Below are 15772 nucleotides of genomic sequence, written 5' to 3'. Positions count from 1 at the left end.
TTCTTTTCCCATAAACCACCACGAATCCTTGAGAGCGGTGGTATATAAAATATTAATAAATAAATACATACTGATACAAACAGAAAGGGATTCCGTCTTGGTTCCTCAAAGTTATTCTTTGATTCTCCGGATATATAACAGTGATAGGAGTAAGTTTCAGGCTGACATCATGTTAATTAATAGCTATTTCAAGAATTTAGCTATTTGCTACAAAGACCATTGTATAGCTATGCCTTTTTAGTACTGGAAGATGCCCATAGGAACAAATGAAAGACAGTTATGATCCCCCCAGTGGACAGTACTGAATTCTCTTTCCCAACATTATTGCTGTATAATTGGGAGAATTAGTCAAGCAATATAGATTATAATAGCATGTCTGCCATGCAACATAGACCATATTCTCTTTAACCTTAGGCTAATTTTACAGTACTTAAGAAATGTGCAATACTGCTTATAAACCTTAAATGCACCAACGTAGAAGGGAGCTTTACATTAGCAGACAACAACAGTTTTGCCATCAGCGGTCCTAGTTAGAAGCAAATTGAATGATCATTTGCTTCCTTGTGGTGCTTGCTGTTCTGTAGTTAATATAAAAGAGTTTGCAATGAAATGATTGTTCTGCTGTTGTCGATGGTTCCAGGCCACTGAGCAGCAGAGCTAGCTACCCATTCCCTTGATGGGGAGGATATGCACATTACAGAAAGAGTGCATATCTTTTTTTTTTCTTTAATGCTGTCATTAAGCATAGGTTCTGGGTGTTAGGAGAATTATGTTATCTAGACATGTTATATGATTTAATGGCTGTACTGTATTACTTAGAGCCTCTTGTGGCGCAGAATGGTAATGTAGCAGAAATGTTGTCTGCCCATGAGGTTGGGAGTTCAATCCCAGCAGCCGGCTCAAGGTTGACTCAGCCTTCCATCCTTCCGAGGTCGGTAAAATGAGTACCCAGCTTGCTGGGGGGTAAATGGTAATAACTGGGGAAGGCACTGGCAAACCACCCCGTATTGAGTCTGCCATGAAAACGCTAGAGGGCGCCACCCCAAGGGTCAGACATGACTCGGTGCTTGCACAGGGGATATCTTTACCTTTACCTTTTACTGTATTACTTAGTGAGGTTGGCTTACCAAATTATGCTTTACATTTAACATGTTTTGGAAGAAATCAGTGGGCAGCATCTTTCAAAAGTAGCAGCTGCCTCCTGAAATGGAGATAATATATCTAAAAGTTTGAGAGTTCAGGAACATGTTATTATGGAATAATTTCTCTTTCACCCTGTTGAGCCCTCCCGTCTTGCCACTTCAGATTAAAAGTGTCCAAAAATAAGATAGACTGAAGTTGCAAAATGTTCTTTTAGCCAGATAATGAGTGGAAGATGTTCCAATAAAAAGACAGTGTAATGTATTGTATAGAGCACTCATGCCCTCCAATTTGAAGAAAATTCTGAAGATAATAAGAAATGGACGATGACAGTCTTTGTGATTCTTCAGTATCCTTGATGATGCAGGACCCAATTCAGTGTGGATCATCCAGGCTCAGAGTTTGAAATGGCATTGTTGCTTTTAGTTGGCTTACTTTAAATGGTAGAGCCTGGATTGCTGAAAAACAAGGTAGGAAATTGCTTCGCATAAATGGAAAGGCAGTAGGGAGGATGTGAGCATATTCCTAATGCTCAAGCCATTGTTTTGATGATGCTTATGTCTGAAACAAACCCTAAGCAGGTTTCCTTTACTTATTACACAGTAGTATTCATATGATAAGAGGCTCTCCCTCAGTTATTCAATGGGGCATGTGCTTTAGAACTGCCAATCAGAATATGAAAGACAAAATAGTTTTGAGAAGACTTTAGAAAATTACAAAGATTCAGTTCAAACACATTCCTGCCTCCCTATATGGCAGTGGTTATCAACCGTCCTAATGCTGCGACCCTTTAATACAGTTCCTCATGGTGACCTATTATGCACGGCTGCTGAAACGGTGGCATGGAGAACGCGGAGGAGGAAGAAGCGAAGCAAACCGCGTATGCACGGGACAGAACGCAACAGCAGTAAAACCCAGAGTATCTGATTATGCACGCGGCTACTCTGGAACGGCTTCTGGTTGCATCCTGGTCCCGGGAAGCTCCACTTTCTTCCGCATCTCGCTAATGCAGCTTTTTTGGCGGCATACGTTGACTCTGCACCCGGTTGCCACCTGCAGCGTGCATAATTGGTGATTTTAGCTGAAGTCATTTCACCCCGAATGTGGACCTTCCACTCCGTGCATAATGGGCCGGTGTGGTGACCCTCAACCATAAAAATGTACAAGTGTTCTTTCACAGAAATTAAACCAAAACTGACCAATGGCGTGAAGATCCATTGTTCATGATTGTATATTCATTGTTCTTTTCCTGAGGTTTTTCAGTTCAGTTCTGCCTCTTGTTCCACCATGCCAATTTCGCTCTTTTCCACTGCTCCAGACAGATGGACACTCTCTCTCGATCTTTCCCGCAAGGCTGTTATATAGCCCCCCCCCCCCCCGGCCAAGCTGCTTGCCCTGCCGTGACCCCCCCAAAGGAGGGGTCATTCAACACCCCAAAGGAGTCCCGACCCCCAGGTTGAGAACTACTGCTATATGGTGAGATCATATAGGCATAGGTCTGAAGATCACACACATTCTTCATTGCTCAGAGATGGCTGTGTAAGCTAACTTCTGAGGATGTACATAGGAGATTTGCTCATTTTTTCAGTACTCTTGAAATGGAAAAATCAGATAAAAATGGTTTGTCTCTAGGGATGCACTGGCAGAATAATAAATTAACTTAACACAGTTCCAGTTCTGCAAGATGTTGTACAACATCTAATGCTTTCCTCCACGTATATTGATTCCCTGAAATTGGTTGTACAAGATCTTTCCCTAGCAGAAACTGAAGTGTTTGACTTAATGGAAACAACTACCGTGTTTTTTCTTGCATTTCCACAAGTGTACAAGTAGAAATTTTGCACAGGATCCAACTTGGTGAATGCTCGACTTCCGAATGTACATGGATTTATGGGAACATGTTCCTGAGGCTTCACATACCCATTGTGTTCCTTGTAAGTCACTTTGAGACTCCTTAGGGTAGAGAAAAGCAGGGAAGAAAAACCTACTCTTTTTCTTGAGGGTTCACATATCTGCTGTATGCATGTTGTTACTAGAACAATAATCTAATCCTGTTTACAGATACTGTAATAGGTGTAATGATATATGTCTCTGATCAGACATTTGACAGGTTAACTGCAGCTTTACAAGAGTGAATTTATGTTTTTGCAAAAAAAAAATTACGGTAAAGACAACAATCATATTTACCTTGAGGCGGTAAGTGTACAACACTGTTCAGTGTACCAAAGATATTAGCAGTGCATCTCCATTATGCCAGTCTACACTTGTTAGTTTAACTGAGCTTAAACTGGAGTGATGTGGTCACTGTGTATGTTCATGTAATTTTATTTATTTTATTAATGGTTATCCAGTGGACTTTTGCGCTCCGTCTATAGGGAAATATGTTTATATGCATGCATATATACATGTTTCCAAGGCTCTGTTTATCAAAATCTATTTACAACCCAAGTGATTGATTCTGTGGGCAACAGCCAGTAAGAGCTGCTATAAGAAAAAAGGAAAGAAAAACCACAGATCTATTTGTTTTGCTAGTAGAGACTGGATCATTTATTTTCCTGGCTTGAGCTAGGTTCACTGACTTTGTAACTAGACTTGGAGCCAACACTCTTTGCGATGTGTTCACTAGAACTTTCCAGTGAATTGGAAGGAGAGCTCGTTACTACTGACTAGTTGCATACTTGAAGAAGCCAAGCATCTGGGCAGAAAGGAAGGCCTATGCTCTGTTCTTGGTCTCTTGTGTCAATTTGTTGTTTTTTAAAAATAATTTGCCTTTCAATTTGCCAGTCAATGTGGAAGGGCATCAAATGAGCAATACAGTAGGGTTTGGATTACAGAAATCTAAAAGCAAACAGGAATATCCAACAGAGATGAAGCAAAGCATGAGCTTATAAACATGATACATTACCTAAATGGGGTAAAAACTACCTGGCCTGGAGCATACTAACAGTATAATGTAACAAGGCAATTGTGTAGTTCATAGTCATTATTCCTTTGCCAATGCAAATTTCTGCTATTTAATTACAGTAAAGTTTTAGTTGCCTGTTCAGAAGTACTCATGGGTAATTCAGTTTTGCATAGCTTACAGAAAGCCAGGAGCATGGGACCCTTCCTACCATGTCAGGGATGCCTTTTAGTAAGGTGGGAGCTAGAACAGAGAATATAGAAGTACAGGTGAATATGGATTTTGCCCATTTGTAGGATGGTACCCGTAAAAGCCCCTACTGGGATAAGTGAACTTAACATGGCAGAGTATAGGCAGAGAGGTGGTATCCATAGATAAGAGGGACTGAGACCATCAAAATTTTGTATGTGATAGTCAGTACCTTGAACTGAGCCCAGTAATTGATGGGCAGCCAATAGAGTAATTGTAGAATGGGAGTGATGCACATGTTTTACCTAGCTCATAATAATAATAATAATAATAATAATAATAATAATAATAATAATAATAATAATAATAATAATGTAGCCTGCACTTCCTGGTTGGAATCTGAATAGAGGGGACACCTACACAGAGTGCATTAGAGTAGTCCAGGCTTTTTCTTACTGCAGCATTGATCCAGGCTATCAGATCAGCCAAATTAAGGCCATCCTGCAGGCTAGATTGAGTTGGAAGAAAGCATTTTTTTTTTGCAATCCCATTAACTTGTTTCTCTATCTGTAATGCTGGAACTGATATAATCCAAGACTCATAACTTAGTCTGCATTAGCTGAACCCCTTAGAAAATGGGAAGCACAGGCTACTTCAAGACCTCTGCCTTCCCATCCAGAAACATTTCTGTCTTTGTCTGGGTTTAGTTTGAATTGATTTGCTTTCAGCCGTTCTACCTCAGTAGTCAGGCAGCAGCTCAAGACCTCTATTGGGGAATTTTGATAGAGGGAAGTGTATTTGGGGGTCAGCCACATATTGATGATATCCCATTCCAATGCTACAAATTTTATGTAAATTTTATGTAAAAGTTAAATAACAGGGGGGATAAGATTGTAACCTGAGAAAGTCCACACGATAACTCCCAAATTGAAGATCACAGTATTGAGATTTCTCGGTGTGAAGTGACAGACAAAAACATACAGTGGTGTGCTTGTTTCCCCTCATTCTCAATGCCTAAGGTAGCAGTCCTCCTTTTTACAATACAATAAGTAGACATCACAACACTTTTAAATGGCAAAGTATGTGGCCATAAGTCATCAAGGTCTCTTCTTTGTACTTGTGCTTCTCAGTATAGTGAGAATTATGCTAAGAAAAGATTACCTCAGACTACACAGGTAGATTTCTCTCAACTATTCTGTTGTTTTTTTTCTGAATAAAAGAAGTTGCAAGCACCTATCCTTTCCCCCTTTCCTTGCCAAGATATGCACTGTTCTTCTGGCAATGAAATTGGAACCCTTTTAAATTTCAAGATAAGTCAGGAATCTTTGTTGCCGTATCTCTTGCCAAGGCTTAGAAAAACCCTAGTCTTGTTTTCTCCCTTGTGTATGATGTCCCCCCCTTGCCATTGAAGGAGAGCTCAATTTTCTTTCTTTCAATAGGTCTTTATATTATACTTAGCAAGAAAGAATGTATTTGAAAAACAGATTAGTGTGATGTTAGGAATAAATAACAGAATGAAAGATCTTCTTTACAGGAACTAGAGATTTCAGTAAATAATGACTCAACAGTCTAAAATTTAGGTAGTTCAGGAATGTGACTAATCTTGTAAGTTAGTGATAACATATGCCCTTATGATGGCCTCCCTTCACACGTCCCTACTCTGAGGTAAATTTTTCCCTCCAAAAATAAACTGTTGTTCCCTCACTGTGTGAGCTGACCTTATAGCATGGTTTCTTCATTATAAAATAATAAAGCTGGCTGTCCCACTCTGTCACTGACAGTAGATTTGGTTTTAACTCAGTCCTGGAAGGCTTTGGGAAGGTGTAAGAGCCCTCTTTTCTAAAACCTCCCCAAAACGGCACTGAAAGTCCAACAAAACAAAAGATTTTATTTAACATGTAGGGGAGGGATAGATTGAATGAGATCAAGTGTTGATATAACATACAGCTGTACAGTGTGTAGCATCTAAGTTACAGGCTTTAGAAAGCTTTAGGTATTTCCCTAGTTTCTGAGTTTTCTTTATGGGGTCACCACAAGTCAGCTGTGACTTGACAGCAACAACAAATGGATCACAGCTTCTGGGGAAAATGTTTATAGCCAGAATAAAGGAAGATTTCACCTTTTAAACCTTCCTGCCTGATTTGATGGAAATTTTCTCCAGCTTTAAGGCTTTACCCTTTGTGGGAAATACCCCAAACTTTCTCCAGTCAGGCACATATTTCATTATCCTACCCCAGATAAGGGTTTTAATGACAGTTATCTGTCCTGTCCCCTTGACAGCTCCACCAAGAAGCTATCCCTGGGCTGAAACTCCTTTCCTGTTTTCTCTGATCCTCTGGTAACTTATTGCCTTCTCTTGTGGAGATTAACAGTTGCCATTGTTTCAGGGAAGCTTCTATGTGTTCTAAAGCACTCTATCCCTCTGATTTCACAGCATTGATTAATATGCAGATGACATTCAACTCTATAGCACAGTTCTGGCTGAACTCAGGGAGGATTTAGAAACCCTGAATCATTGCCTGAAGTCACTTTTGGAATGGGTGTAGGCTGATAAACTGAAGCTTAACCCCACAAGGCGGAAGTGCTACTGGTGAGCAGAAGGTCTGATGCAGGATTTAAAGTGTCACCTGTTCTGCTTATGGGGTGCACTCCCTTTGAAAAAACAGGTCCATAGTCTGAGGGTGCTTTGTTGCTGGATAAGCAGGTGGCAGCTATGGTCAAGATGTAGGGTTGGGTGCTTCGGCTGCCAAAGTGGCCATTCCAGCACGAAGCAGCCAGGTGTGTGTGGGGGGGAGGGGTGGTGCCGGTGCTGGCGCACCAGTCAGTGCCTGCATGCATGTACCAACTGGCACACTGGCACCAGCATCGCTCCCCCCCCAGCAGCGTGGTGCTGGCTGCTTCGGGCTGGAAGGGCTACTCTGGTGGCCAAAGCGCCCAACCCTAGGAGTGCTTTACCCTAGCTTTGACTAGTTAGAAGCTGTGGTCTTTCCCAGGCAAGAAAGATCTGGCCAATGTGAAACACAGTCTGGTTGCATCTAGACCAGATTACCACAATGCACTGTACATGGGGCTGCCTTTGAAAAACATTTGGAAACTTCAGGATGTTGACTTACTTCAGTCACAGGACAATGTCATTCCTTGTTCTATTTACACTGGCTTCAGTTTGTTTCTGGGCACAATATAAGGTGCTGATGATAGTTACTTTTATAGCCCTGTATGGTTTGAGAACAACATACCTGAAAACCCACCTATCCAGGTGGGACCTGGGGATCCCCTGGTTTTACAGCTCATCTGCAGGCAACAGAAATTAGTTCCTCTGAAGAAAATGGCTGCTTTGCAAAGTGGATTCCATAGCATTCTACTCCACTTAGGTGACTCCCATCCCCAAATTCCACCCACTTCTGACTTCACCCCCCAAATCTCCAGGTATTTCCAAATCCAGAGCTGACAACTGTAACCTACTCCCTTATGAACCTACTGAAACACTGCAGTACTTTTCAGGTGGCCTGGTTTGGGTGCCCCTGCTTTATTATTGTTATGGTTATGGTTATTGTTAATTATCATCATCTTGATTTATTCCCTGCCACTTCCGAATCGGCTCATGGCAGGTTACAAGTCTTATAAACCCCCATTAAAAAGACCATTAAAAACACAAAAAAGTGTCCAACATGGCGGAACTTCCCCTCTTCCTTACTACAGGAGGAGTGAGGAAGGAGGTCGATGATGTCCTACTCATACCCAGGTTGGGGGGACATTGATCTACCTCACCGACCCCAGCCGCAACCCTCAACCCGGCGGAAGAACTCCATTTTGCAGGCCCCGCGGAATGCCAAAAGCTCTCCTGCAGGGCCCATAGGTCTTCTGAGTACTGGCACCAAAACCCTGAAGAGCTTCAGGGAGATTCAGCTTTCCTCTTCTGTTGCCATCTTCTACCAATGGCGCAGGGCCACCCAATGCCGTGCAGGGCCACCCAAGACGGACAGGTCATAGCTGAGAGCTCTGACAAAAGGTGATCCACTGGAGAAGGCAATGGCAAACCACTCCAGTATCTTTGCCATGAAAACTCTATGGACAGTTCCAATAGGCATAACGATATGACGCTGGAAGATGAGCCCCTCAGGTCGGAAGGTGTCCAATATGCTACTGGGGATGAGCAGACGGCTAGTACGAGTAGCGCCAGAATGAATGAAGCGGCTGGGCCAAAGCCGAAAGGACGCTCAGTTGTGGAAGTAACTGGTGGCGAAAAGACAGCCCGATGCTGTAAAGATTTTTATTCCATAGGAACCTGGAACGTCAGATCCATGAATCAAGGCAAGCTGGACGTGGTTAAACAAGAAATGAGAAGACTGAACATCGACATTTTAGGAATCAGTGAACTAAAATGGACAGGAATGGGTGAATTTAATTCAGATGACCATCAGGTATACTACTGTGGACAAGAATCTCGCAGAAGAAATGGAGTAGCATTCATAATCAATAAGAGAGTAGGAAAAGCAGTCTTGGGATACAATCCCCAAAATGACAGAATGATCTCAGTTCGAATCCAAGGCAAAACATTCAACATCACAGTGATCCAGGTCTACGCCCCAACCACTGCTGCTGAAGAGGATGAAGTTGATCAGTTCTATGAAGCCCTACAACACCTTCTAGAAGCAACGCCCAAAAATGATGTGCTTATCATCATGGGGGATTGGAATGCTAAAGTAGGAAGCCAAAAGATAACTGGGATAACAGGCAAGTTTGGCCTTGGAGTACAAAATGAAGCAGGGCACAGGCTGGTAGAATTTTGTCAAGAGAATACAATGGTCATAGCAAACACTCTTTTCCAGCAACCCAAGAGACGACTCTACACATGGACATCACCAGACGGTCAACACAGAAATCAGATTGACTATGTGCTCTGCAGCCAAAGATGGAAAAGTTCTATCCAGTCAATAAAAACAAGACCAGGAGCTGATTGTGGTTCAGATCATGAGCTTCTTGTTGCAAAATTTAGGCTTAAATTGAAGAAAGTAGGGAAAAGCACTAGGCCACTCAGGTATGAACTAAATCATATCCCTAACGAATACACAGTGGAGGTGACAAATAGATTTAAGGAATTAGATCTGATAGACAGAGTGCCTGAAGAACTATGGACGGAGGTTCGCAACATTGTACAAGAGGTAGCAACTAAAACCATCCCAAAGAAAAAGAAATGCAAGAAATCATAATGGCTGTCTGAGGAAGCTTTACAAATAGCTAAGGAGAGAAGGGAAGTGAAAGGCAAGGGAGAAAGAGAAAGATACACCCAATTGAATGCAGAATTCCAGAGAAAAGCTAGAAGAGATAAGAATGCCTTCTTAAATGAACAGTGCAAACAAATAGAAGAAAACAATAGAATGGGGAGGACCAGAGATCTTTTCAAGAAAATTGGAGATATGAAGAGAACGTTTCATGCAAAGATGGGTATGATAAGGGACCAAAATGGTAGGGACCTCACAGAAGCAGAAGAGATCAAACAAAGGTGGCAAAATTATACAGAAGAACTATACAAGAGCGAGCTTAACATCCCTGATGACCACAGTGGGGTAGTTACTGACCTGGAGCCAGACATCCTGGAATGTGAAGTCAAATGGGCCTTAGGAAGTCTGAGCAACAATAAAGCTAGTGGTAGTGACAGCATTCCAGTTGAACTATTCAAAATCTTAAAGGACGATGCAGTAAAAGTGCTACACTCAATATGCCAGCAAATTTGGAAAACTCAACAATGGCCACAGGATTGGAAAAGGTCAGTTTACATTCCAATCCCAAAGAAGGGCAATGCCAAAGAATGTTCAAACTACCGCACCATCGCACTAATTTCTCATGCTAGCAAAGTTATGCTCAAAATCCTACAAGCTAGGCTCCAGCAATATGTGGACCGAGAACTTCCAGAAGTACAGGCAGGATTTCGAAGAGGCAGAGGAACTAGAGATCAAATTGCCAACATACGCTGGATCATGGAGAAAGCTAGGGAGTACCAGAAGAACGTCTACTTCTGCTTCATTGACTATGCTAAAGCCTTTGATTGTGTGGAGCACAACAAATTGTGGCAAGTTCTTAAAGAGATGGGAATACCAGAGCATCTTATTTGTCTCTTGAGAAATTTATATGCAGGTCAAGAAGCAACAGTGAGAACTGAACATGGAATCACTGACTGGTTCAAAATTGAGAAAGGAGTTCGGCAAGGCTGTATACTGTCGCCTTGCCTATTTAACTTGTATGCAGAGCACATCATGAGAAATGCGGGATTAGAGGAGTCACAAATTGGGATCAAGATTGCAGGGAGAAATATCAACAACCTCAGATATGCAGATGATACCACTCTAATGGCAGAAAGTGAAGAGGAACTAAAGAGCCTGTTGATGCGGGTGAAGGAGGAGAGTGACAAAGTTGGCTTGAAACTCAACATCAAGAAAACAAAGATCATGGCATCCGGCCCTCTCAATTCCTGGCAAATAGAAGGGGAAGAAATGGAGATAGTGACAGATTTTATTTTCCTGGGCTCCAAGATCACTGCAGATGGGGACTGCAGCAAAGAAATTAAAAGACGCTTGCTCCTGGGGAGGAAAGCTATGGCAAATCTAGACAGCATCCTAAAAAGCAGAGACATCACCCTGCCAACAAAAGTGCGTTTAGTCAAGGCTATGGTCTTCCCAGTTGCAATGTATGGCTGCGAAAGTTGGACCATAAGGAAGGCCGAGCGTCAAAGAATTGAGGCTTTTGAACTCTGGTGCTGGAGAAGACTCTTGCGAGTCCCTTGGACTGCAAGGCGAACAAACCAGTCAGTCCTAGAGGAGATCAGCCCTGACTGCTCTTTAGAAGGCCAAATCCTGAAGATGAAACTCAAATAATTTGGCCACCTCATTAGAAGGAAGGACTCCCTGGAGAAGAGCCTAATGCTGGGAGAGATCGAGGGCAAAAGAAGAAGGGGACGACAGAGAATGAGGTGGATGGATGGAGTCACTGAAGCAGTAGGTGCAAACTTAAATGGACTCCGGGGAATGGTAGAGGACAGGAAGGCCTGGAGGATCATTGTCCATGGGGTCGCGATGGGTCGGACACGACTTCGCACATAACAACAACAAACCAATGGCGCAAGATTTTTTGTTGTTGTTTGCTTGGCATTCCCACAAGGATGTCTCTTTCATCCCCCATGTTTTAACTTTTGTTTTTGTCTTTTGTCTCTTTTAATAATCTATTTGTGTACTAGTTTTAATTTGTTAGATGCCTTGATGGCCCTATGGGGACAGAAAGGCATACTAAAAATATTGTAAAGAAATTTAAAAAGATATTTTATGCATTTTCCAGGAACAAAGTCCCAACATTCCTTAGCCATTAGCTTAGCTTGCAGAACAATGTAATCATTATTACTGCTATGGTAATTGTACTCTATTTGATTGCATCTGACATTTCCATCGTATGGTACACTGTTTTTATGTGCTGTGTACTCCATAACCACATCCCTTACATTTGCCAATTGATGATGATCATCATACCTCTGGTGAACTGGAATTAATTCACCCAGGTTTTTGCTAGAATAAAAGTGTACAATAAGGTAGAATAAAACTCTTGGTTTTTTTTTCTTTTTGCTTGAACAGACTATCCCCCTGGAGTGAATGTAAATGAGTGTTGTTGGGAAAAAGAACAAAAACAAAAGGTGTTTGTGCTGAAGGTATTCAAGCTTGACTTGTATATAGACTGCTAATTTAATGGTGCAGCACAAAGTAAATGCAAACCTTCAAATCCAGGGTTGTTTGTTTCACCCTGGAATACGCTCATATAACTGAACTGCTAACACTTTTCTTGGAAAGGCCAGTGTAAGGCAGCTTCACTTCAGGGATATTTCTGTGCTCTGTTATTAAGAGATTCTTTCACTGGAGCTGCTGGTGTGGAATGTTGCACCTTCTATATGCAAAGTATGTTGCCTTGGAGCTATGGTTATACACACCCACACATACATACATTCCCACTATGGAAAGTGCCATGGAGAGAAAGTCTATTCTGCCCTAGTTTCACTGCCCAGCAGGAACATTTTATATCTATGTTCAAGGTTTTGTACATACCTTGTCATCAGAGGAGAGATCATCCCTAAATACTTAACCACATGAGCATAATGTGATGACTGCTTGCTTGAAACAAACATGACACAAACATTATTGTGTCACTTCAAACACAATGTTTTTGCATAGAAGTTTTCATACATTCAGTTACAAATCACCAAAAACACAACTAGGGAAGATGCAGGAAATCCATGTAGAGTTCCCAGCATCTTAATTTTATTAAAAATGTATTCCAGAACCCCTCAGATTATATGTAACTGCTATGCTGCATTTGTTTCCAAGATGTTCCCTAAGTGATGATGTTTTGCCAAGTGATAATATTTGCATCTGCAAATCAGCCCTTAATAGATTCATCAGGGAAGGGTTTAAGGGCTGACAAATATAACAGTCCCAGTAGCAAATGTAGAAAGCATCTTCAATAATTGTAAGAAAATATGAATACAGTTTAGGAGCAAATTACGTGCAAGTGCATCCTGTGTTGTCTGTGTTAAATATAAACATATCTCATTGCAGGATCTTACACATGTCTGCGTAGAGCACTGACTAGCCTGATCTCTGTCCAGGTTTAAAACACGTAGAAGCTAGTAATTAACACCTGCTGGTTTCCACTAAAGTCTTTTAGCTGTTCCTTGTCTCCATGGTACTGTAATCTTACATAATGCATGTTAGTTTATAGTATATATAGTGCATGCAGGCAATTAGCACTTTTTTCTCAACAGTTCCATAGGGGTTTTTCTTCTATTCTCTAACATTAACAGTACAGAGGTTTTTTTCTTCTTCGAAAGTTGTCTGTAAAGCAGCAAATTTTATGTATGAACTTTTCTACCCATTCCCCGAAGGTTGCGGTAGAAGAAATTACCAGCCTGTGTTATAATTACAAGTTCTTTTTACTACATTAGCTCTAACTGCTAATCAGATCCTTGTAACACCAGTGTACTTTTTCGTGTTAGAGGTAAGAGTATAATGGAAATCTGCTGAGTATAGCGTGGGGATCATGGGGCTGAATGCAAACTAAATTCGTAATCTCCCCCATTTTTCTTGTCTCCGTGGAACCTGCCCCCTTGTGTCATTTCTCAGGATCCTGGTCCCTAAGACCAAAATTTTGTGGTGATCAGGATGCTACAGCGGGAGGGGGGAAGAGGAAGTAAAGTTTGATTCTGCTGATGGAAAGTGTTTTCTCGATCCAACTGTATCTCAACATTCCCTTGGAAATACTCATTTTACTATGAATGTTATGACTTGTATCAAATAATCGGTCCTCTCTCTGATCAGAATTTTCCTAGTTCAGATTTTTCCCACCTAGTTACAGGTGTTGTTTTTGTGTTTTTGTTCATTCTTTCCTTTACATAGTATTTGTGGAATTCAGCATCTGGAGCGAGCAGGAAACAAGTTGACTCTCTTTGACTCCCTTTATTTCTGCATAGTGACATTTTCCACTGTGGGCTTTGGGGATGTTACTCCTAAAATCTGGCCTTCAAAACTGCTGGTTGTCATTATGATCTGCGTTGCCCTTGTGGTGTTACCAATACAGGTAAAAAAAAGTCTTCTAACATTCAGAGGGTTGGGATAAAATACAAGTTTATGTTAATAAAAATATCCACTTGAATTTGTCTCTCTACGAATAACCCTATCTTCTGTTGAATCTATGTCTATCAATATTATATGTGTGTATATTATACTTATATGTATGCTTCCTATTTTCGAGGGGAGAGAGGCTGCTTAATTTGCATTTTTAAAAATCATTTTGGATTGATGCTTTTCAAGGATCCAACCAGCCCTTTGCACAAAAAGAAATCACAAGTGTTCCATTGAGGTCACCAATCACTCAGCTTAGTTTGCCCCTGCACCCCACTTCTTTGTCCGAGTTTCTCACACTGACTTACCCGCTTTGAATTTCATCCTTGGCCCATCTACACATATGAAAAACAAAGCTGAGAAAAAGTATAACGATTGTACAGAATTAATATCTTACATCTTATTACCTTGCCGTCTTTCTTTCACGTATCATTACAGAAAAAGATAGCTCATTGTTATTCATATTCAAAGATGGGCAAGTTAATAGCTGGTAACTTAGCTGGTAACCCTGCCTTCTGAGCTTTTAAGTTAATTAACCAACCTGCTCATCGGGAACAATATCTCCTCACAGTTTCCTTATGAGAATGCAAAGCCATTTTACTATATTAACAACATTTTCTTTGAGTCCTAAAAGAGAACTTGTCCTGACTATAAACTCAAGACAAACAGCTTAAGTTCCCTGCCCCATTTCTGTAAAACAGAAATAAAATAATGTGGGAGATGTGAAAATGAGCCTCTTAATGTTTGTATGGAGGGATGGAGCCAGAACAATAAAGGAGTTTTATGAGCTGCAATAATGAATTTCAGCAAACTGCAAAATATTAAAATGTTATTCTTAGGAAGATAATGGTGCTCTTTCTTCTTCATGCTGTATAAAGTACTGCATTGTACCTCTGTAGCGATAGCATTAACCAGCTGCTTCTGATGGGACCAGAGTAGTCTAATGGGTTTTGGGAGGGTGAATATTTAAATAGTGTTGCCTGTATAATTGCCACCAAAATTTGTTAGAACAATCTATAGCTATGATGCCAGCTGCCAACATTCTGTTGCACTTTTGCATGATCAAGGAATGGAAACCTAGATGGCATATGTGAATGCAGGTATAGTGAGCTATAGGTGGGAGCTGGTTTGGTTTTCATTGTGTGAACACATTAAGCTGCCTTATACTGAATCAGAACACTGCTCTGTTAAGGTTGGTATTATCTAATCTAATTGGCAGCAGCTCTCCAGAATCATAGGAATAGGCATTTCTCATAGGGTTGCCAAGCCCCGCTGGGGCTGGGGAAATCCCTGTTTGGTGTAACTCCCCTACGCTTCAGGTTTTCAAAGGCTAGGGGAGAGAATCCCCTTCAAACAGTCACTTTCATGCTGAACCTTGCCCCCTGCCTGCAAGCCCCCCTCACCAGGACCAGAATGAACATCGGGCATACTGATGTCATCCGAAATTGATATTGGTACGCCGGGGTTGTTGGGGGGAGTGATGTTCTGGTTTTTGGGCAAAACTCTATGGTAAATTAGTTTCATCACCATAGTTTCCCCAAAAGCCAGAGCATCACCCTCCAGTGTTCTGATGTCACTTCCACGTGAGGTCAGCATGCCAGATACTCTTTCGGGGTTTGGTAAGTTCAGGGCCCACGCAGCAGTGGGGTGACATCAGCACATCAAGAAGTTCTGGGAGAGGGTCCCCTCTCCTGATGGCATTGCAGAGAGGGCTGACAACCCCACTTTCTCATGATCAGTTACATGATTTTTTTTTTAAACTGGAAATGATGGAGATTGGACCTGAGACCTTTGCCTGCAAATCATCGGTTCTACTACAAAGCCACAGCTGGAATTGCCATTGTGAAAGCTAATAGGCAGGGAGGTTCCAGTGCAGAATTTTCTA

At 41.5% G+C, this 15772-nt stretch overlaps 1 protein-coding gene across 8 annotated transcripts in view; it reads left to right on the top strand.

Moving 5' to 3' along the window:
- KCNT2 (potassium sodium-activated channel subfamily T member 2) overlaps nucleotides 1-15772 on the top strand; it is a 274796-nt gene that overhangs the window by 146012 nt on the left and 113012 nt on the right. For all 8 annotated transcript variants that reach the window (XM_077332711.1, XM_077332710.1, XM_077332706.1 and 5 more), the window contains exon 10: nucleotides 13663-13843. In XM_077332711.1, coding sequence (XP_077188826.1) covers nucleotides 13663-13843 — 181 coding nt within the window. The remainder of the gene's footprint in view (nucleotides 1-13662; nucleotides 13844-15772) is intronic.

Source organism: Paroedura picta, chromosome 4, assembly GCF_049243985.1.
Source record: "Paroedura picta isolate Pp20150507F chromosome 4, Ppicta_v3.0, whole genome shotgun sequence".
Classification (NCBI taxonomy): Eukaryota; Metazoa; Chordata; class Lepidosauria; order Squamata; family Gekkonidae; genus Paroedura; species Paroedura picta.
Note: the sequence above shows the minus strand (reverse complement) of the source record. Positions and strands in the feature narration are given on the sequence as shown.